At 41.1% G+C, this 25,206-nt stretch overlaps 1 protein-coding gene across 6 annotated transcripts in view; it reads right to left on the reverse strand.

The window, feature by feature from the left end:
* TMEM164 (transmembrane protein 164) overlaps nt 1-25,206 on the reverse strand; it is a 158,428-nt gene that overhangs the window by 72,557 nt on the left and 60,665 nt on the right. For all 6 annotated transcript variants that reach the window (XM_044235706.1, XM_044235704.1, XM_044235702.1 and 3 more), the window contains one exon: nt 18,601-18,650. Coding sequence is in view for 4 of the 6 variants with exons in the window: in XM_044235704.1 (XP_044091639.1) it covers nt 18,601-18,650 (50 nt within the window). In the remaining 2 variants the exon portion in view is untranslated. The remainder of the gene's footprint in view (nt 1-18,600; nt 18,651-25,206) is intronic.

Here is a 25,206-nt window from a genome sequence, read left to right on the forward strand (position 1 = left end):
GATAAATCTTAAAGCTGTGTGAATAAAGCCAGTCTCAAAAAGTTACGTATTACAGGATTCCATTTTGATGATATTCCTTAAACAACAAAACTATAGCAAAGGAGAACAAATCAGCAATTGCCACAGTTTAGGGATGTGCTAAAAGAGTGCTGTAGGTTGAAATAAAAGGACACCAGATCATCACTCGAAGCCATATAAAGAAAGAAAGATCATGGTAAAGGTAAATATATGGGCAATTATAAAAGCTGGTATTATCTTAACAACAGTTTATAACTCCGACATTTTGTTTTTTTACATAATTTAAGAGATTAATACATTTTAAAAACCACAGTGTATAAGAACTATTATTATAAATTTTATTTGTAACTCCACATTTTTTTCTGCATAATTTAACAGATTAATGCCTTTGAAAATAATTACTTTACATTTTGGGGCACACATTTCATAAAGATGTAGTTTTGTGCCATCAATACCTGAAAGGGGTTGAGAATGACACTATAAAGGTGCAGCTTTTTGTATGTTTAAATTAAGCTCATATAAACTCAAAATAAAATGCTATGACTTTAGGTTGTTAAATGTAATCCCCGTGATAACCACAAAGAAAACAGTTAAAGAATATATACAAACAGAAATGATAAGGGAATTAAATTGTTAGACTACTAAGAAATCAACCAAATACCAAAGAAGACAGTAATGCAGGAAATGAGGGACAAAAAAATTATACAACGTATGGAAAACAATTAGCAAAATTACAGAAGTCTCTCATCAGTAATTACTTTAGATGTAAATGGATTAAAACTGTCCAACTAAAGGACAGAGATTGGCTGACTGAATAAAAAACACGATTCAATTCTAGGCTGTCTACAAGGGACTCACTTTAGATTCAAAGACACAAATAGGTTGAAAGAGAAAGGATGGAAAAAGATATTCCATGCAAATGGTAACCAAAAAAAAGAGCAGGGGCAGCTATACTAATATTAGGCAAAATAGACTATAAATTAGAACAGTTTACAAGAGAGAGAGGATATTATTTATTAATAAAAGGTTCAATACTGCAAAAGATGTAACAATAATAACCTTTTACATACTTAATAACAGACCATCAGCATCTATAAAGCAAAAACATGAAGATTCAAAGGGAGAAATAGCTCTACCATAATGGCTGGAGACTTCAATACTCCACTCTCAGTACTAAATAGAACAGCAGAGAAAAGAAAAGCAAGGAAATCAAAGACCTGAACAACACAATAAACCAACTACATCTAACAGACATTATAGAGGACACTTTAATCAGCAACAATAGAATTCATTCCTCTCATGTGCCCATGGAACAGACCATATATTAGGCCATAAATTAACTCTGAACAGATTTAAAAAGGTGGGTATCAGGGTACCTGGGTGGCTCAGTTGGTTAACCATCTGCCTTCAGCTCAGGTCACGATCTCAGGGTCCTAGGATGGAGCCCCACATCCGGCTCTGTGCTCATTGGGGAGTGTGCTTCTCCTTCTCCCTCTATCCCTCCCCCTACTCATGTTCTCTCTCTCTCTCAAATCAATAAATAAAATATTTTTTAAAAATTTAGAAAAGGTAGGTATCATACAAAGTATTTGCTCAAACCACAACATGATAAGGTTAAAAATCAATAAGGAAGTAAAATGGGAAAATTCACAATTTGTGAAAATTAAATAACACACTCTTAAACAACCAATGAATCAAAAAAGGAATCACATAGGACATTAGAAAATGAAATGCAGAACAAAATCCCAATCAGATACTATCTGACACTATTAGAATGGCTACGACCAAAAAAAAAAAAAAAATCCACAGAAAATAACAAATATTGGCAAAGATGTGGAGAAACTGGCACTCTTGTACACTCTTGGTGGGAACGTAAAATGGTACTGCAGCTGTGTAAAACAGTTTGGCAGTTCTTCGAAAAATTAAAAATGAAATTACCGTATGATCAAGCAATTCCACTTCTGGGTATATACCCAAAAGAAATGAAAGCAGGGTCGCTAAGGAACATTTGTACACCCACATCATAGCAGCATTATTTACAACAGCAAAGAAGTGGAAGCCACTCTTAGAACTGTATGCCAAAAAGTCAATTTTATAGTATGATAATTAAATTCAAAAATATAGATGAAAAACAAAACACTGAAACTCCCCCGGTCTCAACAACCACAAAATAAAGATCCCGAGATTCTAAGAAGCCTTTTAAACTATGTTTCTTCCCTCTAGTTCTTTACATAAAAATTTTCTTACATACAGAAAAGTATAAAAAGAGTAAGAACCTCTGTGCCCACCATCCTGCTTTAGACAATTTGAACATTACAGATTCAGCTGAAACTCTGTGGACCCCTCCTGAGTGCTATCCATCCCCCTCTACCCCCTAACCAGAGGAAACTTTTATTCGGAAATAGTGGGATTCCTTTTATGATTGTATAGATTTATTATATTTGTATGTATCCACAAACCCCATACATTGTTGCTTCCTGATGTACTTTCTATCTTTCTGCAAATTACATTTTTCACTCTACACAGCTTGTGTATTGATGGACACCTGGGTCTACGTTCTTTCCCTGCAGCCAGAAGCTATGTTGAGATTTTTTTTCCACAATTTGTATTATACAAACAATAGATCTCTTGCCACTATCCCAGAGCCCAGGGTCCTTCTACTCTGACATTATCTCTTCCATCAGCCCTTGGCCTGAGAGCATTCGCCTTTTTTTTTTTTTTAAGATTTTATTTATCCACTTAACAGAGAAAGACAGATTAGAAGCAGGGGGAGTGTAAGAGGGAGAAGCAGGCTCCCCGCCGAGCAGGCAGGCTGACTGGGGGGGGGGGGCAATCCCAGGACCCTGAGATCATGACAGGAGCCGAAGGCAGAGGCTCAACCAACGGAGCCATTCAGGAGCCCCGAGCGTGCACTTCCTGCCCGCCCTGTGAGCTCTGCAGGACAGTCCTGTCAGACAGCAGGAAATGTAGTCAGGACCTCACATTTTTTAACTCACGTATCAGAAACCAGGACAAAAATCGCTGAACTTAGGTAGCGATCATACAAGTGTTTGGTGTACTGCCCTGCTCCCTTTACTGCATGTTTGAAATTTGTTCAGGATAAGAGCCGGAAAAGAAAAAAAAAAAAAAAAAAACAAGAAAAGAAATACAAACAAGTTTAACAAGAAGGTCTGACTCGCTTTGCCTGGGGCACAAAGATAGAAGACTTGAGAGACTATTAAAGATAGAATACAGGACTGATTGTAACCCCGGATTCCCACCTGCTTGCTATCCACCAAATGGGGCACCAACTGCCAAGGTCACAGAACCTTCTCTTCCTGTGAAGTCCAGATGGCCAAAGCCCCAATGTGCAAGGCACTCGACTAGTAATACAGGCTACTTATCTGAAGGCAGTCTGCATTCTGAAATTTGGCTTTTTTTGAATGAAAACAGCTTTCATTTCCTGGGACCCTAATTCTAACAGCAGGTAAGTACGCAAGACGGTGAGGCATCGAGACAAAACTCAGGCTATGTATTTTTAACATTCACTGATTAGTCTGTTAGGATCCATGCTAAGAAATGAACATGGAGCAGCTCATTTAATTGTTACCACCACTCAAGAAAGCAGTTGCTATTCATAGCATTCTCTTACCAACGAGGAAATGGAGGCTGATGACTGTCAGCCTTGCTCAGAAGTCTTAAGAAGTAGCCAAACCACACTAGATAACCTAAGCCATCTACTTGCATAGCACCATGTAAGGTTCCTTTAAAATAGTATCTGATCATCGAACCCCATGCCAAATAACAGGGCACTGTTTAAATAGATCATATTCTGTTCATCCGAATGATCAACTATCAAATACGATGCTGTCATCAGAAATCATGTGCCTTAAGGAAGGCACCTAAAATGAGCACTGGGTATGCTATACAACTGAAGAATCACTACACTCCAGCTCTGAAAATAATAATAAATTCTATGTTAATTAACTGAGTTTAAATTAACAACAAAGAAATCATGCGCAGTAGAATACTTAATGACCTGGGGAAACACATATATTAACTTCGGAGAGATTACAAATCGTATCTTTGCAGATGTCTAGAAAAATCCCATATTCAGTTTTTAAGAAATGGGTATGGGGGTGCCTGGGTGGCTCATTTGGTTAAGCATCAGCCTTCGGCTCAGGTCATGATCCCAGGGTCCTGGGATCGAGTCCTGTATCAGGCTCCTTGTTCAGTGGGGAGCCTGCTTCTCTCTCTTTCCTGCATGTGCTCTCTCTCTCTGTCTCAAATAAATAAGTAAAACCTTAAAAAAAATAAAATAAAAAATGGGTATGTACACACAGAAGCTTAGGAAGACATTATTCCCACATATTTATTACCAGACGAATTATTGGGTACTTTCATTTTCTACATGATTGCTTTCTGTAACATTTGATGTCTTTCTTCCAGGGATCATGGATGGCCTTTATAAAAACAAAATAGTTTTATCTCTTCATTACCCACCACATAGCACCTACAGATCTTGCCCAAACCTCATCTATTATGCTGCGCTGCTTTTTTTTTTTTTTTTCCTGGAATTGCTTTCGCCTGAAACATAGCATCATAGATATGCCACTTAGCTTCTGTAAGGACTGGGCAGGCTGGCAAAGTAAAAAAGAGGGCCCAAATGATCAATCCCTATTGTTCTGCTGAATACTGCTTCCCACGCTTTGCTGGACGAGAAAAGTTACCTGCATCCCCAGCATTCCTTTTACTGGGAGATGATCTACATCCAAGCACATGTTTGAAGCCAAGCAGCCCGAGAGGAAGGAAAAAGGAAAAAGGAAAGGAAAGGAAGAAAAGCAGTCCTGGCTCCAGAAACCTTCAGAGAGATTTCCTGGAGACGATCTGGTTGGGGCTTTGAGAATACCCAGTCAGAAAATATGGGCCAGGACTGGAGCAGCCCAAGCTCCCAAGAGAGAACAAAACTGAATACATACACGTGGAAAGGCAGGCAGCTTCTCAGGTGTACGGGAGAGGAGGCCCGCAGACAACCTGAAAGCATCTTCCCTGTTCTAAGCACCAAGAAAGATGATGTATGGATGCAAGGCAGCAAGCTGATAGTTAATGGCTCCTAGGAAAGCAGGCGCCAGAGAAGCATTCGGCGTAAGATGAGAAACTGGTCTCCTTGCACGGCTACTTACTTACGATGAATTTTCTCTGTTCCTGGTGTCTCCCCTTTTAAACCTGCAGCATTCATAGACAGGGCTTTCTCTCCCTTGCCAAGAGCAGTCTTACTAAAGCTGCTCAGGTCAGAGACAGTCTCGTAAGCACCCTGTGCAGTGAGGCCAAAGCTAAGCCCCAAAGCAGCTACGCCCCAGGTGAGGGTGCCAAAAGGCTGCTCTTTTGGGGGGTCCTAGGGCAGCTGATGGATGTCCTGTGTACTAGAAAAGGGAGTGCTGCGTGGTCAAGCCATTCCAAGACTTTAAGGCACAGGAGGTCCAACCTGAGCCGCCCCTCCCCTCCTGAACTCAGGACGGTCCCAGCAAGAGGAAGGCTCCCTGCCCCAAGTCCTGCTGTTTAAAAATTGGAAAGTACAATAAGCGGGATCTAGACAAAGAAAAGGTCGCAGGGCTACCAAACTCTCGTAGTATCACGTGGCCCAAAGGCCAACAGGGCATCGATCTTACAACGCCAGGATCGCATGTCAGGCTGCCCTCACTCCCCTCACCCAGCCCCATGCTTCCCTCACCTACCTTGGCTCCACACCCGGCCTACGGTCCTCTCTCCAGCCAGCAACGCGCCCCCTGCTCTGTGCAGCACAGATGAAATTTCATCTCCTCTCCTTCAAAACCCTTGCCAGACTGAGTCAGCAGACACTCATGACCACATAATCCCACTTGCATCACAGATCCACTCCTCTCCATGTGGACAAGAAAATGAGCCGATTGAAGGGTTTCCGCTTGCTCCTGGCGGAAGGGCCATGGTACACTTCCCGAGGCAGAAGATGTGCACTAGCTTCTCTGCTATGCACTTTCCTTATGGGGCAGGGCAGGGGAAGAGTGCCCTGCCATTCAGTGGGCCCGGCTCAGTGACTCACTCCCTGAGGGCCCCCTACCCTTGCAGCACACACTCAGACAACCAGGCTCGTTAAGTCGTGGGTGCTCACAAGGCAGCTGAACTGTCTGATCACAACCCAAAGCCAGGGAAATCTTAACAGCCACTCCCTCTCCCTTCATTTGGTCCTTCGAAATACCCCAGCTCAGACAGAAGAGAGTTCCAAAAGGCTGGCTTCCCTAAGAGGCCCCCAGTCTCTGGTGAAACCAAGAATTTCATCCTCTTCAAAAAAACAAAAGCAAAAACAAAAAACACCAGCAGCCAGGATGCCAGCGAGTAAGCTGAAAACTAAGAAGCTGACTGCACTCAGAGCGCTCTGCGGTGCTGGGATCCATGGAGACTGGAAGGGGGACCACGTGGTGATAACACCCTCCTTCAGCCAGGATAACAGACCCACCAGAGACCAGGAAAGTCCAAACCACCGCGTGCTGGGAGGGGGACCTCCATTTGCTAACTCTGCTCCAAGAACAGCATTAAAAGCACCAGAGACCTGCTTGGGGCTCGTTCAAGGTCTTGGCCAAGCTAAGCTCATGAGGCCGAGGTTGGAGCCGGAAAGCAGGAGCCTCCTGTCCACACCACTCAGAGAAAAGCGGTGTGGGGTCCCTAGAACGGCATTGTTCCTGGTGCCCAGGGCCCAGGTCTCCAGTTGACAGGTGAATCCTGATGGCTCAGGAATCTTGGCAAGGAGGTGCAGAATCAGCTGACTGACCTGTGGCTCCTCTTTTTTATCCAGTGAGTCTGCTATGGTTAATAACTAAAAAGCTAGGATTCTCTAGCCCCAGGAAGAGACCCCATTAGCTACAGGAAGCATCACCAGTCACCTAGAAGGAAGGGCTGGCTGGTTGTTCAGTTGCCTCGGAAGAGAAAAATCCTTGATCTGATCCTTATGCCAAAAAGTGTGACTACGAACTCTGTGTCTCTTTATCTCTAAAGACCAAGGGCTGATGTCACCACAATGAACTGCAGTTTTCCGGAACCTGGCCCCACTCTCACTGAGGTATTCCTCAACAGTGTCACTCTGTCCTGCTGAATACATTTAATTTCTTCCTCCCTCCCTCCCTCTCTTTCCATGTACTAGATTTAATTGCTCTAAACTCAGGGTCAGCAAGATATGGTCGCCCTGTTATGTTCTGGGTTTTTTGGGGGGGGGGGATGGTAAAATAGACATATCACAAAATTTACCATCATAACTATCTTTAAGTCGACAGTTCTGTGGCATTAACCATTCACACTGGTATACAACCATCACCATCATCCAGCTCCAGAACCTTTTAATCGGGTTGTCCTGTGTTTATAAATCAACTTTTATTGGAACACAGCCAAGCCCATTCACTTAGGTACTATCTATGGTGCTTTCAAGGTACAAAAAAACTTACATGGGTAAAACACAGATCACATGGCCCACAACATTCGGAAAGTTTACTATCTGGCCCTTTACAGAGAAAGATTGCCGACCTCTGCTCTAAACCAAAATATACACTGAATTTCTACTTTAAAGTAGAACTTGGCTAATATCCAATAACATAGCCCCTCCCAGCTTTCTACTAAAATTCCTATGAAAAGAGAGAAAAAGGTTAAAAAAAAACAATTAAAAGACCTTAAATCACTGCAAACTTAGACTGATGGTCATCCTATTACAAGACTCTGGAAGAAATCTCCACTACGAATAAGGCTAATGCTGAAATGAGAAAAAAAAAATGTGGCCAATGCACGCAGCGGAAACCTGAAACAAGTCAGAAGACACTGAGTCCTTCCTGCCATTGTCGGCCTCTTGGTGTAGAAATCCCGCAACGAGCACGCTGGGCAGTCATGTCTCCACTCCAGGACTACTGCTTGCAAAGGAAATCAGACTGCTCTACATGCATCTGGAGACTGACTCCTACTCCCTCAAATCCAAAAGGCCAGAAGTGATGGCTTTGGGGCTGGCATACTGTGTCCTGGAAGTGGAAGTCTGACCAAATAGAACTCAGGTGGCAGTGCGTGTGGGAGGTTATAGTTTCTCGTCTACCGTAACTGCTCAGAGTATCAGAGAACCTAGTGGTAGGGTAAGTGATTCTGCCCAGGTCTGACAAGAACCCACTAGATGAAGCTGGCAAACAGGCTAAGAAACCATGGATATCTGTCTACCTTTCACCAAGATGAGGAGCTGAGAAGGGCTTCTGGCCAATACCAAAGAGAACATGAGAATACTCAAAGGCAATCCAGAGACCCTACCTTGAACAAATAATAAATAAATCCTCCTTTCAATATGTATAAACACACCCAAAAAACCAGTATGGTTCCTAGGAGAGCCTCTAGCAGCAGAAGTGCCCATTATTTTTATTTTGAGGAAGCACAAAAGTAAATTTAGTGTCTGAACCGGAAGAAGTATTTTACAAAACCGGAAGAAGTATTTTACAAAACGGCATCCTCCGTAGAATCTGAGAAAACATGGACTTGCTGAAACGGGTAGAGAATGCCATCAGAATAAAGCATATGGCGGAGGGGTGCCTGACTGTCTCAGTCAGTGATGCACACGACTCCTAATTCTTGGGGTTGTGAGCTTGAGCCCCACGTTGGGTACAGAGATGACTTTTAAAAAAGTACTGAGAAGGAAAGACACCAAACTGGGGAGAAAGGGAGTAGCAAAGCAAGAAAGAATTAGAAAGACATTAAGACTGTAGCAGCAGAAATAAGTATCACATTCAAGATGGCAAAGAGCAAAATCAATCAAATTCGCAGTACGGGATCCAATCCTGAATCTCTTGCAGACATGCAGAGGGAAAGGAAAGTTGACCTTAGAAATCCAACAAAGGTTGTTATTAGGAAATCTATTTATTTAACATACCAAATGGGGAGTTCAAAGGAGAAAACTCAAATGACCCTCTCAACTTACTCTTAAAAACCATTAGCTAAATTAGTTAATTTGACAACCAATCCTGATTTAAAAAAAAAACTTGGTAATTTAAGAATAAGAAAATTCTTTAACATTATAAAGGACATCTAAACTAAACCAACAACCTTCATCAGAATCAACAGTGAAACACTAGAACCATTTTCATTAAAATCAGAAACAGGGCAGCAATTCCTGCCAGTATCACTATTATTTAATACTGTCCTAGAACTTCTAGCCAATACAATCAGGCTAGAAACAGGGGTGTGGGATGGGGAGGAGTTTCACTCTTTATAAGGAGCTAAGATTACCATATGGGTGTTGACACCATTAATTTTCAAAATAATCCAAGTGAAGCAACTGAAAAACTATTAAAATAGTTAAGCATGGTGGCCAAAGATAAAACGAACATGTAGAATCAAAATCTGTCATGTGTACCAGTAATAACTACTTTGAAAATATAATAAATAATAAATATACCATAAACTACAAATTGTCCACGAATGACCCTGATGAGAAACACATGGGATACACACATACGCACTCACGGTTAACACAAGAGTTGGATACATTAAGAAATTTACCACATCTTTTCCTATACGTACAGACTCTGTATTATAGTGATGTTAATGGCATTTTACGTAAAAGTCATTTCTGTCAAAATTAATAGAATTTGAAGGAGAATCTGACAAAAAAATTCTAAGTTCATTTGGAAGGAAAAAGTGGTTCAGACTAGCTAAGAAAAAAGTGTGGGTAAAGTAACAGGCTATGAACAATGGCAAAGAGAAATCAGGCCTGCTAGCCTGTTGCAAAGATGAGAGTATGAAACTGGCGAGGATCCAAAAGAGAAATCAGTGGAATAGTACAACAAGCCCCCAAAATAAATAAGAATAAGAATACATAAGAATTTAAGTACACAACGGCAATAATCACAGGGAGTGCTTATTCAATAAACAGTGCTCCAAAAAAAATGACAATTTGAGGAAAAAAATATAAAGTATATCCCTACCTCATAGTAGGCACAAAATAAATTTTAGATGAACTGACAGCTAAGTATTTTTTAAAAAACAATTTAAAAACCAAAATGTCGGGACACCTGGGTGGCTCAGTCAGTTAAGTGTCCAACTCCTGATTTTGGCTCAGGTCATGAACTCAGGATTGTGAGACTGAACCCCATGTCGGCTCCACACTCAGCATGGAGTTTACTTAAAATTCTCTCTCTCCCTCTCCCTCTGCCTCTCCCCCTGCTCTCTCTTGCTTTTTCTAAAAATAAATGAAAAACAAAACAAAACAAAAAAGCCCAGACAAAGAAAAAAGAAAACCAGATTGTCTACCTGATCTTTGAAAGGGAAAATTTTCAGGCATAAAAGCACCAGAAGAAATTATCACGGTCTGAAGGCAGCTTGGAAACCAAGCAGTTTGTCCAATAAAAGCATCAACGGTGTATCAAAAGCAACATCAACAAGTTAGAATACAATCTGGGGTAAACACTTCCTGCAAAGTTGATAAAGGATTAATGCTCTATATATGGATGGTTTGTGCAGACCAACAAGAGGAGAAATAACCCTATGTAGTAACTGGGCAGAGAACACAAAGTGACAATACACAGATTAAAATATATAATGAGTAACTGGCATAATGTGTACGGGTTTGGAGCTTTCTATAATGAAATCTGAAGGGTGGGGAGAGCTGTGCAGGACCTGGCTCCCCTGTGACAAGGCCCTCCTTCCACTCCCTTAGGTTCACAAAAGGGTGCCTTAGGCATCAAGAACCTTGATCCATCAATGGATGGATAGAAAAGCTACAGTCTGGAAAGATGATGGAGTATTACTCAGCCATCAAAAAGGATGATATTGTGCCACTTGCAACAACTGAGATGGACCTAGAGAGTATTATGCTAAGTGAAATAAGTCAGTCAGAAAAAGACAAATACCATATGACTGCACTTACACGTAGAATCCAAAAAACAAAACCAAAAAACAAACCAAAAAACAAAATCAGAAACAGACTCATAAATGCAGAGAATAAACTGGCGATTGCCAGACTGGAGGAGGGTAGGGGGACAGGCACTATGGCTGAAGGAGATCAAGAGGTACAGACTTGCAGTTATAAAATATTAAAGTCACAGGGACGAAAAGTACAGCACAGGGGCTATCATCAATACTAGTGTAATAACTTAGTGTGGTGACAGATGGTAACTACACTTACGCCAGTGAACACTTTATAATATATATAATTGTTGCATCACTATATTATTTACCTAAATTAACACTATATGTCAATAATACCTTAATTAATTAATTGATTATGAACCGGTGACACAGCCTGGTTCATATTATGGGGCTGAGTATGTGTGATCAAGGTGATTGAGACAGGTAGCTTTTTTTTGAAGTTTGTAGCAGGACAGTACACCCAGAACAATCTCTAAAAATGTACGGGTTTTGCTCAAAGCTGAGTAAGAGAGGATGAATTCTGTGGCTTGGATATTGAAGGTACCAGGATATGCCTCTACAGGGAATAAACACACAACACAGCAGGCAGTTCAGGTGCTGTTCTATGAGCATCTGCCTGTTGTGTTGTGTGTGTACCTGGAGCACTGTTCTCTACCTCTCTGAATCTGAGCCACTTTCTTTTCACTCATTTTGGCTGTTTTGAGTGGTTCTTCCCTGAAGAGCCATATCCTGGTACCTTCGATATCCAAGCCACAGAATTCATCCTCTCTTAAAAGAGCACCATGCCCTAGAGCTTCCCTATGACCCTGCAACTGCACTCCTGGGTATTTACCCCAAAGACACAGATGTCGTGAAAATAAGGGCCATCTGTACCCCAATGTTTATAGCAGCAATGGCCACGGTAGCCAAACTATGGAAAGAACCAAGATGCCCTTCAATGGATGAATGGATAAGGAAGATGTGGTCCATATATACTATGGAGTATTATGCCTCCATCAGAAAGGATGAATACCCAACTTTTGTAGCAACATGGACGGAACTGGAAGAGATTATGCTGAGCGAAATAAGTCAAGCAGAGAGAGTCAATTATCATATGGTTTCACTTATTTGTGGAGCATAACCAATAGCATGGAGGACAAGGGGCGTTAGAGAGGAGCAGGGAATTTGGGTAAATTGGAAGGGGAGGTGAACCATGAGAGACTATGGACTCTGAAAAACAATCTGAGGGGTTTGAAGTGGCGGGGGGTGGGAGGTTGGGGTACCAGGTGGTGGGTATTATAGAGGGCACGGCTTGCATATGGAGCACTGGGTGTGGTGAAAAAATAATGAATAATGTTTTTCTGAAAATAAATAAATTGGAGAAAAAAAAAGAGCACCATGCCCAAGGTTGCTGTGATGGTGGGCCAGGAAGGAATCCCTGCTGACTTCAGCTCTGTCCTCCGCATACATGCTTTCTGCTGAGGAAGCCTTTCTTAGTTGCAGACTTAGCCGGTCACATATCAACGGAGGGGCACATAAGTGAAGCAATCTGGGATCCAGCCAGAACACGGGAGAACCACCATTCCCTCTTGTCAAGTGCACGCTGGGAACCCTGTGGAGAATCCCGCCCCCTGCCCACCCTAAAAAGAATTGCCAGCCCCTGCCCAGCATGGGGCGGGCAGCCTCCTGGGCACATGATACCCCTTTCCTGCAGCGTCTGGGCATGCCTCCAAGAAGAACATGCCAGCCCCTGTTTTGCTGGGAAGCAGACAAACTCATGCTTGGCTGGCACAGCAAAGGGCCAATAGAAAAAAACAAGAGATGGGGCTATAGTGCTAGTCAGTGCAACCTCCAAAACATACTGACATAAAGTGGTGCCCATCAGTGTACACTGAGATTTGTGGAGTTTTCATTAGGATGCTTTCATAGTTCTAATGCCTTAAATAATAATAGAAGAGCAAGAGAGCAGAAAACACCAAGGTCACTTCAACTTCCTGAGCCTCCAATAACTTGATGTAACTGGGGATACAATTTCTACCACCCACGTAAGTTTGCTGGAAGAACTAAATGAGATAACCCATGTTAAGTGTTTCTCCCCCATCCCTAAGCACACAGTAAACCTGATTATGAGCATTAGCAGGAAAAGAAGAGAATCCTGGTTCTGCCACTCTGTAATGTTAGACAAGCTATCTAACACCTCTTGGCCCCAACTGTTTGATTTGTAGTATGAATAATATAGTCCCTATCTCATGGCATTATTTGAAGGATTAGATGAGCTTGTTTAAGAAAAGTACTTTGAAAACAGGAAGGATCTATACTGATGTAAGGTGCAGTTATTATTTTGAGAACTATTTTCTGAAATACTGATTTTTAACTTTGCACTGCATGTTGTATTTCCACACAGTGGACTAGTATGCACCCATGAAAAATCACGCTTATGATTAAAACCTTGGATGGATCTGCAAGGAATTATAAGCTTAAAAAAGGCCAGTCCTGGGGCACCTGGGTGGCTCGGTGGGTTAAGCCACTGCCTTCGGCTCAGGTCGTGATCTCAGGGTCCTGGGATTAAGCCCCACATCAGGCTCTTTGCTCAGCGGGGAGCCTGCTTCCCCCTCTCTCTGCCTGCTGCTCTGCCTACTTGTGATCTCTGTCAAATAAATAAATAAAATATATTTTTTAAAAGGCCAGTCCTGAAGGTAACACACCGTATGATTCCATTTATATAGCATTCTTGAAATAACACTGTTTCAGACATGGAGAACAGATGAGTTGCCAGGGGTCAGGGACAGGACGCAGGTGGGAGAGCAGTGAGCGTGGCTGTAAAAGGGCAAGAGTAGGGGCGCCTGGGTGGCTCAGTCCCTTCAGCATCCAATTCTTGGTCTCAGCTCAGGTCATGATCTCAGGTCATGAGATCAAGCTCCAAGTTGAGCTCTACACTCAGCACGGAGTCTGCAGGAGATTCTCCTTCTTCCCCTCTCACTCACGCTCCCTGTCTCGCTCTCTCTCAAATAAATAAATAAATCTTTTAAAAACTAAAATAAATAAATAAAAAGGCAACAGGGAAGACCTGCATGGTGATAGACCTCTGCTATACCTCGACAGTGCCAATGTCAATATCCTGGTTCTCACACTGCACTACAGTTTTGCGAGCGGTTACTACTGGAGGGAACTAAGTGAAGGGCACCTAGCATCTCTCTGTAGTCTTCTTACAACTGCATCCGTATTATGATATGATATTCATTATGCTATATAATTATCTCAAAATATAGAAAGTTTAATTTTAAAATGATGTGGATGATGACTTTGTAATAAAATGGGGATAATGATATTAAGTAAATAAAGCAGAATAGAAAATGATAATTAAAGAAGGCAAGGAGGAAAGGAATAAAAACACACCTTTTGACCATGTAGATATAAAACTATATCCAAAACCAGGTTGTATAAAGCAACCAAAAACAGATAGAGTACTTACTAACCTGACTAAACTATAAATAATGAAAACACAAAGACAGACAAGATTAAACCGAAGAAAGAAGACATGACTATAGATGAGGACAGAGTTTTTAAAATTACAAAATAAGAGGCTACTACATGCTTCACTCAACTCATGGCAACAAATCTGAAAACTCAGAAGAAATGGGTAACTTCCGAATAAAAGATAAATGACCACAACTGACTCAAAGATATGAATAAATTACCAGAGAAGACACTGGAAAGGTGAGTATGGGTGTACGAAATGAAAAAGTCACTAGGACCAGATGAGCTTTGCAGTTGAGTTTTACCTGACCATTAAAAAAAAAACATAATTTCTAAAATAACAAACACCACCCAAGAAAGGAAAGAAAAGTAATTTTTAAAAGTCGAAAAAAAAAAAAAACCCCACATAACTTCCATTGGTAATTAAATTATTCTAAGCCAGAGAAGGAGAAGTACTCTGCAATTCCATTTTAATCCTTACAACTCATGAAAAGAATCCAAAAAAAATGACTCCCATCTTGCTTATGAATTCTGAGGCAAGGGTTCTAAAGAACGGATTGACAAATGGACTCCAGCAATGCATAATAATAATACACTATGACTAGCAGGACTTACGTCACTATATAACAGTAATTTGAAATCAGGGTATTCTTCAACATAACTCACTGTATCAAATACTTAAACAGAAAAAAAAAGCATACTCAAGAGACGTGAAAAAGCGTTTGATAAAATGCAGGAACTGTTTTATTTGAAAATACCTCTAAGTAAATGTGGAAACTTTACATGTAATGGGCTAACAAACACCAACAGCAAATACGGAGACACACAGAGACATTCTCCATTTAAAATCACTTTAGAGAGAGTGGCCCAAGAACACCATTTTTATTTCACTCTGAGTTTCAAGCAAAAGAAAAACCGAAGAAAATAACCAGTGTAACCATCAGAAAGACAGGATAAAATGAAAATAAATTTTACAAAACTAATAAGAGAGTCTGGTAAGATGGTGAGATATGAAGACTACTGTTAAAATCAGTAAGCTTTTTCTATTCTAGTATGAAGCACTTCAGAATGGAAAGGAGAGCAATATTCAACTCATAATGGACAGAAAAGCTATTATTCTTTAGGAATAAATGTATCAAGAAAGGCATAAAACAAGATCTGAACAGATGGGAAAAAAACACAATTTCTTAGATTACATTATATTACATTATATCACAGCTACATAATTTTAAAACATCAGCTCTCACAAAACCAAAATATGCATTTAATGCAATTCTAATTAGAATCCAAACAGGGCTGGTGGGGAGGGTTGAATAAAAGTGATCTTCAAATTTACATGTAAGAAAAAAATGCTGATAAATAGATAAAAAAAATATTTAAGCTAATATAATCAAATCAATATGATCTGAGTACACAAATAGACAAACAGATGGAACTGAATACAGAAACTATGAGTGGAGTCTCATATGTAAAAAGTTTAATAGGTGAAAAAAATGGTAGTTCAGTTCACGGGGGAAAGTAGGGATTATGTAATACATCACGCTAGCACAACCAGGTAGCCATCTTTAAGAAAATCTTCTTAACTAAAACTGGGAACCCAGAAGCTATAAGAAAGTAATCATACTTGAATATAAAAAAAAATGTAAAAAAACACATAGCAAAATATACTATCAGCCAAGTCAGCACATCCAGATTTGGGAATTATATCTATCATAATGCCGATAGACAAAGGGACAATATCCAAAACATACAAAGAAGTCTTACAAATTAAGAAAACCTAAGCAACCCATAAGAAAGGGGCAGATGGTATGAACAGACAATTCAAAGAATAAATTTAATTGGATAAAAATTATTCGATGATACTGAAATTCATTAGTAGCCAAGGAAATGCACCCATTAAGTTGTCAAAATTATAAAAGAATCATAACACCTTATGCTGGTATGGATGTGAAAAAAATAATAATCTCATGTTTTACATACAAAAGGGAAAGCGAATTATTACAGCCTGTTTTTGTATATCAGAATGGAAATATCTATTAACATAAATATGTATATTTATATGTAAACACTTGTGTGTGTATGTATATATATTTACAAATTGAAAGCTCCAGTATTTAAGGGCATATGCACAAAGATGTTGATTTCAGCATTGGTTATAGTAGCAGCAATATGGAAAGAACGAATACAAACATTCAAGAATAGAAGAATAACTAGGGAAACCTGGCTGGCTCGGTCAGTGGAGCACATGACTCTTAATCTCAGGGTCATCGGTTTGAGCCTCACATTGGATGGAGAGATTACTTAAAAGTAAAATCTTAAAAAGGAATGAGAAGAATGGCGAAATAAGTTGTGCATCCATGAAATATTTCACAGCTTCATAAAGGAATAAGATATGCCAATAAACTTTAATAGATTCCTATGAGATATTGTTGAGTGAAGAAGCAAGATGTATTACAGTTAATATAAGATTCTATTTTTGTAAAACCATCAATGAACAACAATAGTAAAACATTCCAAAATCCCTCTGTGTGTGTGTGTGTGTGTGTGTGTGTGTACCAAATGAGTACAGAGTAAAATCTGGAAGGATACATACTGGTTTGGTAATCTGCAGGTCTGGAAAGGCAGAAGTAGGAGTCAAACAAAACAAGGACAAGAGGGAAAAAAAAAAAGAGCCACTCTAAAAAAAATCTAGCAGTCATGTTTATGTACTTTCATATGCATACACGTATACAAATTGAATTAAATTTAGAAGATACAGTAAGAATCCTAAATATGATCTCTGCTTCTTAAAAAAAAGCAGTAACCAAAATTATGTCTTAGTGGTAGATTAAGGATGATGTTTATTTTCTTTTTTATGTGTCTCTGTATTTCCTATAATGAGAATTGTTACTTTAATAATAATGAAATAAAACCAATAAATGTTACTTTAAAACATTACACTGAAAAATAGAGCTCATTTTGGGAAATGAAGGGAGGGAAACAGGGTTAAATAGCCTTCCACTTAGGAGCTTTTCAAGTACAAGATATGTGAGATCAGGATCCATTTGCCCTCATCCAGTAGAATGTTACTCACCTAAGGCAAGAGACTAAGTGGCTATTCCAAGGAGCTGTTTGAAGCAGCAAATGGGGTATATTTCCCCCTACCTAACACTTTAATGACTTAAGTAAATCAGAAAGCCATTTACACCACTCTTCCATTACCCAAGGATCTGCTGGGCCCCTTACTTCCTGTCTCCTCCTTCTGGCCTGCAGCCATTTCAGGAACAGCTCCAAAATGGGGGCCAGGGAAGGGGGAAAGAGATGAAATTAATTTGGTCAATTTAGCTTCTCATTAGCAACTCCAATAAAAGGCTTGATAAATGAGATGGTCACAACTCATGGTTAAAAGGAGGGTTCTGGGTCTCTTGAGAATTTCCTTGAAGCAAATTTGCCCTCAGATAACATGATTTGTCAGCAGTACACTTTAATGGATTTGATGCTTGCTATTTTTAAGAAAATCAGGACTGGTAAAGGTGATATTTTCTTCCCCTTACTTTAATTTGCACTTTAAGGAAAAAAAAACCCACAGAAACAGAAGAACAAAGGTCTTCAAAGTATAGAAGTACAGAAACAGAAACAAAGTACAGAAACAGAAGAACAAAGGTCTTCAGGGGAGCAGCTGGACCACAAAACAGTGATTCTTTTTTTTTTTGAAGATTTTATTTATTTATTTGACAGACAGAGATCACAAGTAGGTAGAGAGGCAGGCAGAGAGAGAGAGAGGAGGAAGCAGGCTCCCTGCAGGGCAGGGAGCCCGATGTGGGGCTCGATCCCAGGACCCTGGGATCATGACCTAAGCCAAAGGCAGAGGCTTTAACCCACTGAGCCACCCAGGCGCCCCCAAAACAAAGATTCTTAAGAGGAGGGAAGGTGTGTGGCCCCCAGCATGCTCTCAAGAGAAACTGCAGGAAGTCAGCAACCTTCCAAGGGAGCAGGACTTGGCCAGAAACCACTACCACAAACACTAGCTAAAGAGGACTTGTCAGGGCTTGACCAAAGCCGAGTCTCTGCATGTCATAGCCCAGTGTTTCACTGGGCCGCATAGCCTTTTGTTCCTTGAGAAGCCCAGAGACAAAGCGGGGCAGGCCCAAGATGTTCACATCAACATGCTCATCACTCTTTGTTATCAAAAAGACCGAACATTTGGAATAGCAATGGCAACAGAGCAAAAACCGGATTTTCCCTTACTTGAAGACGACGATAGCTCCAGGACACGGAGGGCAGGCCAGGAGAAAGATCTGCAATTGAAAAAGAGTTAAGTATGGTCATCAAGAGCAGTACTGGACACAGACAATGTGACTTCAATAACAATAGTAAAATGATCATAGTAACAATAAATAACCAGACTCTAACACAAAGAATGCAATATAAAATAAAAACTTGAAAAGGCAAGCACGTGGTTTTCCAAACGTGTTTCTGTTTGCACAGGCATCTAGGTGTGTGGACGTGTGCGTGTGTGCATGTGCATATGTGTGCGTGTGTGTGTGAGACAGAGCTACAGTGGGGGAGAGGGAGAGACGCAGAGAGTGAGGGAGTGTTTGGGGGCAAGATGGGCAAGATGGGAAAAGCCTTTCTTAGGCTTTTTTTTGGGGGGGGGTCTCTAGAACAGTTCCTTTTAATCTCTAGAACAAGACTCAATTTTTCAACTCCTCAATGTCAATATGATATAGTAGCCAGTCTGAGAAGCTTTTAACCTAAGACAAACAAAAATATATTCCATGAATGGGACAAAGCATATAAATGCCAGCTGCTTTGCCTCCCACAGGGGAAGGTGGGTTAATCAATATCCAGCACTGCCAGATTTAGCAAATAAAAACACAGGAGGCCCTGTTAAATTTGAATTTCAGATAAACAATGAATAATGTTTTGTGTAAGTATGTTCCATGCAATATTTAGGATATACTTATATAAAAACATTATTCATTGTTTATCTGAAATTCAAATTTAAGTGGGCCTACAGTGTTCTATCTGGCAACCCTACCAATATTGCCACCTCCAGGCTCCAAACCTCCCTTTGATTTTGAAGGGGAGCAGAATTTGCCACCCTGAAATATGTCTCTTTGGCATAAGGATTATTTTAGACTGGTTATTTTTTAAAAACAGCAGACATAGGAAAAACACTGAAAAGTAATTAGAAGTTACCCTTTTGTAGGAGATATTTACATTTATAAGGAAAATCTCCATTTGTAAGAATTGTTCCCCCTCTATACCAGGAAAAGAAGGATGACTTAAACTCTAGACACTCTTATCAATGGAGAAGACACTGACCTCAACCCGCATAATGACCTTACCCTTGATTACCATGCTCTTCCTGGTCCCCTCCCATAACTGGCCTTCTGCCCTACACAACCCCCACCACCCAATGTCTTCCCTTTGTCTCTAAGCTAGAGGTGGTATTTAAGGTGGTAGCTTGGGCCATTTCGGGGAGTTACTCAATTTTCCTGGGTCTCTCCCATGTCTGCAAGAGGTACACATGGTATTAAACCTCCATTTGTCTTTCTCCTGTCAATTGGTCTTTTATTACATTGGCCCGGTGGGTAGGAGGGCTAGGGGGAGGAGGTCTCAGTAAAGAACCTAGAAGTGTAGAGGGAAAATTACTTTTCCTCCCCCACATTTGATTGGCTTATTTCTTACCATGACCAGGTAGTTCTACTCTTCTATTCTCCCCAGAGGGCAAACCAAACAAGAACCTCGTCCTTCTAAGAGACAAATCGGTTCCATGCTGGGTTATAGAACAACTGCATCTGTATGACCTTCATCAGAGCACTGGTTCTCAAGAGAGACAACAAAACCTCTGCAGAGCAACTGGTTGAACATGCAGATTCCTAGGCTCCCCCATTAGGAATGCTGACTCCAAAAGTCTGGGACTCCAGGAATCTGCATGTTTAACAAATGCCCCAGGAGACTCGACCACTCCTGGCAGCCAAATATGATGACTGTTTGACCTTGGCCTGGACTACTACAGGAGTCAAAGACATTCAACAGGACTAAGGATTAATGAAAGAATGAAGCTCACGTTTGTGGAGCTCCTTCCTATACAGTGATTTAATGGTGTGGTTTACAAAGTCACTGATACATGTCCCTCTCTAGTGAGCATTTATTAAAATAGGTTATCTGTGGGGCACCGGATGTCTCAGTTGTTGGGCATCTGTCTTCAGCTCAGGTCATGGTCCCAGGGTCCTGGGATCAAGCCCTGCATCAAGCTCCCTGCTCAGCGGGAAGCCTGCTTCTCCCTTTCCCACTCCCCCTGATTGTATTCTCTCTCTTGCTGTCTCCCTGTCAAATAAATAAAATATTTTTAAAATTTTAAAAAACAAGCTATCTGCATTATAAACTTGTTTCGCTCTGTCATGTGTATATTCTTTAGCATTTGTCTCTTTGGTTTCCTCGAAATCTACATTTAGAAATAAAGGGCACTATAAGGAAAATCACTACAAAGAAAGACACCTGCTTGAATCCCTACCAAGAGGAAGAGAAAGAAGAATGGAAAAGAGAATGGGTCTTGAAAGGAACGTGGCCAGGAGTCCATCACCTGAGAACCCAGAAAAGGAAATATCCACTGAGAACGAGCCTTTCCCCCTGTGGATCAATTTGATTAATAATGCAAAACCAATGACAGTTACAGGCCCATAATCCTTCACTGGTAACACCAAATCCAAAAAGCTCTAAAAACCAAAAGATGGGTTTTTTCAAAGCTAATTTGATAGCAAGTATGACTTGAACTGAGCTGAAACTATTCATGGACTCCTTTATTCCACTTATGCTGAGTATTCATATAGCTTCCATAAAAATAGTATCTTTTGGGGGCACCTAGGTGGTCAGTCTGTTGATCATCCAACTCTTGATTTTGGCTCAGGTCATGATATCAGGGGTCCTGAGATCAAGCCCCGCATTAGGCTCCTTGCTCAGCAGGGAGTCTGCTGGAGATTCTCTTTCCCTTTCCCCTTTCTGTTCCCCTGCTCATGCTCTCTTTTGCAATCTCTCTCTAAAATAAATAAATAAGTAAATAAATACATCTTTAAAATAACAATGATATTAATAATAATCTTTTGATTATGGGGTGTTACCCCAGATCCTACTGGGAGGGTATATAAAATACTCCATATTCACTCTATTGACTTTCTGATTTATTTTAAGTAAAGCTCTACACCCAACAAGGGGCTTGAATTTATAACCACAAGATCAAGAGTCAAGTGCTCAACCAAATAAGCCACCCAGGTTCCTCTGTATTACCTTGAAATCCAAAAATTTCTGACTTCTGAAATACATCTGACCTGAATGGTTTGGGATAAGGACTCTCAATTTGGATTCTCAATCATCTGAACATTAATTTATCCCCACTCCCCACCCTACTCTTCAGGAGCAATCCAAGAAAGAAAGAAACAAAGCTGGTATTCTCTACCCCTGACACAGCAGTAAAGTTACTCACCTGAAGCAAGGGACCAAGTTGGAGGTTACACTCAGTTACCAAGCATCAGGCCATCAAAGACTACACTCACTCACAAGGTACAGAATACAGAGAATAGACAGGGGCCCCCAACCACCTTGGAAAGGTCCTCAATACTTTTGGAGTCACCTAAGAGCCATGACAGCAGCCTTCCTGAGATTCTGGAATAGCCAAGATACTTCATGCTAACATGCTAAACAGAGAAGCAAAAATACAACACTGGGCCCCACAGTTAACTCTAACTTTTCCCACAGCCAAGAAGAGATGACCAGATTCCTGGGACAGATTCCCCTACACCTGCTCCATTTGGCTGCCTCTAACTCATGATAGCCCTATGGCAAAAGCCCAGAAACCTACTAAAGGGAGCAAAGCCTCTAGCCCCAACCCAACGATGGGTCTAATCTCTTTTGAGGCAGCTAATCAATCTAGTTTTGACCCCAAATGAGCTCTGCAACAGTTTCACATGGTCCAAGCCACTCCCATCAACACTTTGGCCTTTCTCATCTGGTGTGTCTATTCCCATCACCAAGATAGAGAGTATCTTCTTTGAGCAACCTTTAAATCAGGTACATGTAGAATGCCACATCAGCAGATCTGAAAAAGGACCCCAAATCCATCCTATTCCATTTCCAGTAAACTCAAGGCCTCCCTCAGCAACTTCAAAGATTTATGACATTGAACCTCTCTGCCCTAGCATTCTGGAGCCACATCTATAATCACCATTAACCAAAGGAGCCATGTAGAAATAACATTTTAATTCAGAGGCCCAGTGGGCCCCCAGCCTTGGACTGAACATCCCTGCTTTCTTCCTTGCTGGGCTGCCATTTGCCTCCAAATTTTCATAGCATGTTTTAGACCAAATTTTTGTAGCATGTTTTAGCAGATGGAAAGTTAACGGATCCCTTCAGTTGCAAACAGGGTGGGAAGAAAGGAGACTCAGAAGCACAAACAAGGACAGTAGGAAGATGGGAATGTGTCTGTGTGTCTGAGCGTATCCCATCACCAAGCTGGTGCTTCTGTACTCATGCTGAAATCTACCCAGTTCAGCACCTGAAGAAAAGGACAAGGACAGGTGGTAACAGACAGAAGGAGGTGCTACAGAACAGAAGGAGGTGCTACAGAACACTTCTACTCTCCCATTGTTTGGGAGATGAGCAGGGCCTTGTTATTAAATTCCACTTTGTAGATGAAGTAACCTAAGGGAAAACATTCCAACCAAGTACCAAGATCCCGTAAACTCCCAATTCAACACATCTTCCACCTCACACCTGACATGGTCCACACCTTACGGTATTCTCTTCTTCAGACTCTAGCCCTACTGCTTGACCCAATGGCACATGGAGAGTCACCCCAATGCCCCCACACCTGTACCACCACACAGTTCACAATATGTAGTCACTATAAGGTGAGCCCTCTCCAAACACAATCAAACGGGGCAGCAAATTAAGTTTATATAGATGGGCTGCAGAGTCCAACATTCCCTAAAGACATGCTCATCTTAGCCCCAAGCCACCTCATTCAGAACCAGGTTTGCTGGGCTCTGATACTCTTTAGATCCTTACAAAATGGAGGTCTTTTTCTGGAGAAAAGGTACAGGTTCCATTCAAAGCCATACCCTCTCAGATTCCCCAGGAAAGGTCCCTGTACTACTTCAAGGTTCTCCTTCCCACTGCTAAAAGAAAGCCACAGGCCCAAGGTGGAGTCACTCACCTCCAAGATAACAAACCAAGACTTAACTGCAGTTTCATCTCCCCCCAGTAGAATTTTCAGCCAATCAATCTGGAATTTTCTGGCCAGCACCAGAGAAATACTCCATTCTCCAAAGAAAGATGATGTAATCCAGCTAATAAAACCCTCTGCCCCTCCCCCTAAGGGAAGGGGACCTTGCCTGAAACAATCCTTTCTTTCCTTTTTTTCTCCTTTGCTAATAACTCCCTTGCCCCACCTTACTTCCTATAGAAACCAACTGTTTTGTACAACTCCCCTCCCCTGGCTGGATGGGATGCTGCCTGACTCATGAATCTCTTAGTAAAGCCAATTAGATCTTCAAATCTACCCTGCTGAATTTTGTTCTTTAACATTGGCAATTTGTAAATTCAGCTCTTTTCAAAGCACCTAATCTAGGCAGCTGTCCCAGTTCCTCCTCTACCTCTGAACTGCTCTGGTTCCCCACCCAACCTACCCCTCTGGTATCACTTGTTCTCCTTCCTGTTCCTGTCCTCACAAGTTCAAAGTTCATTGGCATCATTGTCCAGCCTCCCATCAACTGCTTCACTCCAACATTAAACCTGATAAATCCCCATCTTCATGACGCCTAAGGAAGATTAAATTTTGTTCGCGGGAGGAAGTGTCGGTACTATGGCAGTGTAATGGGGGGGAAAAAAAGGCCACTTGCCAAGACTATTCTAAATGAGGAACTAGCCAGGTAAATCAGTGAAGAGGGTAGAAAAACTTAACGAAACAGAAACCATGGAAGAGGACCAGGTGAGTGGTGTTTGGTCTGGTGCACAATCTTCTCAGGCCCTGTCCTATGGCTCTAGTTCCCCTGGTCCTATCTCCTAGGATGGTACACAGCGATTTAGGGATTCCTGAGTGCTTATAACTGTTACCAACCATAGAGAAGATCCATTCCTTGAACTGCCCAAAGTCTGTCCTAGGCTCTAGTCACTAATGATCATACTCCTGGACCCACACCCTCTCTCCCTGGACCACTGAGATAATCTCTTCACTGGTCTCCCACCGCCAGATACACTGCTGAAAGAAAGATCTACCTAAAACACTGTTCTCATCTGCCACTTAAAATCCTACAAAATGACTTGCCAGTTTCTACGGAAAAATCCCAAACTTCTTAGCATTGCAGACAACACTTTCTCTGCTCCAGACACTGTCTACCTCTTCAACCTGGAAGCTTCATGCTTTGTGCCAAATTGTACCCTGAATATACTCCATGTCAATAAACACACTTCTACAACCTCATTTTCTAATTGCTCCATTTCGTTCAATTATAGATATGCAACAATTTACTCAACCAATCTCCTCCTACTGCACATGTTGTTATGTCTACGTTTTCAGATCCTTTACTATTTCCTTAGTCTACATTTGTGCAAGGAGGAGTTCTAGGTCTTCAAAGGGAATATACATTTTAAGGCTTTTAACCTATAATTCTAAACTGCCTTCGAGAAAATTTCTTTGAATTTATACTCCCACCAGCAACATATGAGAAAGTGTTTCTGCTACAACCTGTTTAAAAAGCAAAACACGGAATGGGAGCAGAATTTGCCACCCTGAAATAAGTCTCTTTGGCATAAGGATTATTTTAAGGCTGGTTATTTAAACACACACACACA

The sequence above is a fragment of the Neovison vison genome, chromosome X (genome assembly GCF_020171115.1).
Source record: "Neovison vison isolate M4711 chromosome X, ASM_NN_V1, whole genome shotgun sequence".
Lineage (NCBI taxonomy): Eukaryota > Metazoa > Chordata > Mammalia > Carnivora > Mustelidae > Neogale > Neogale vison.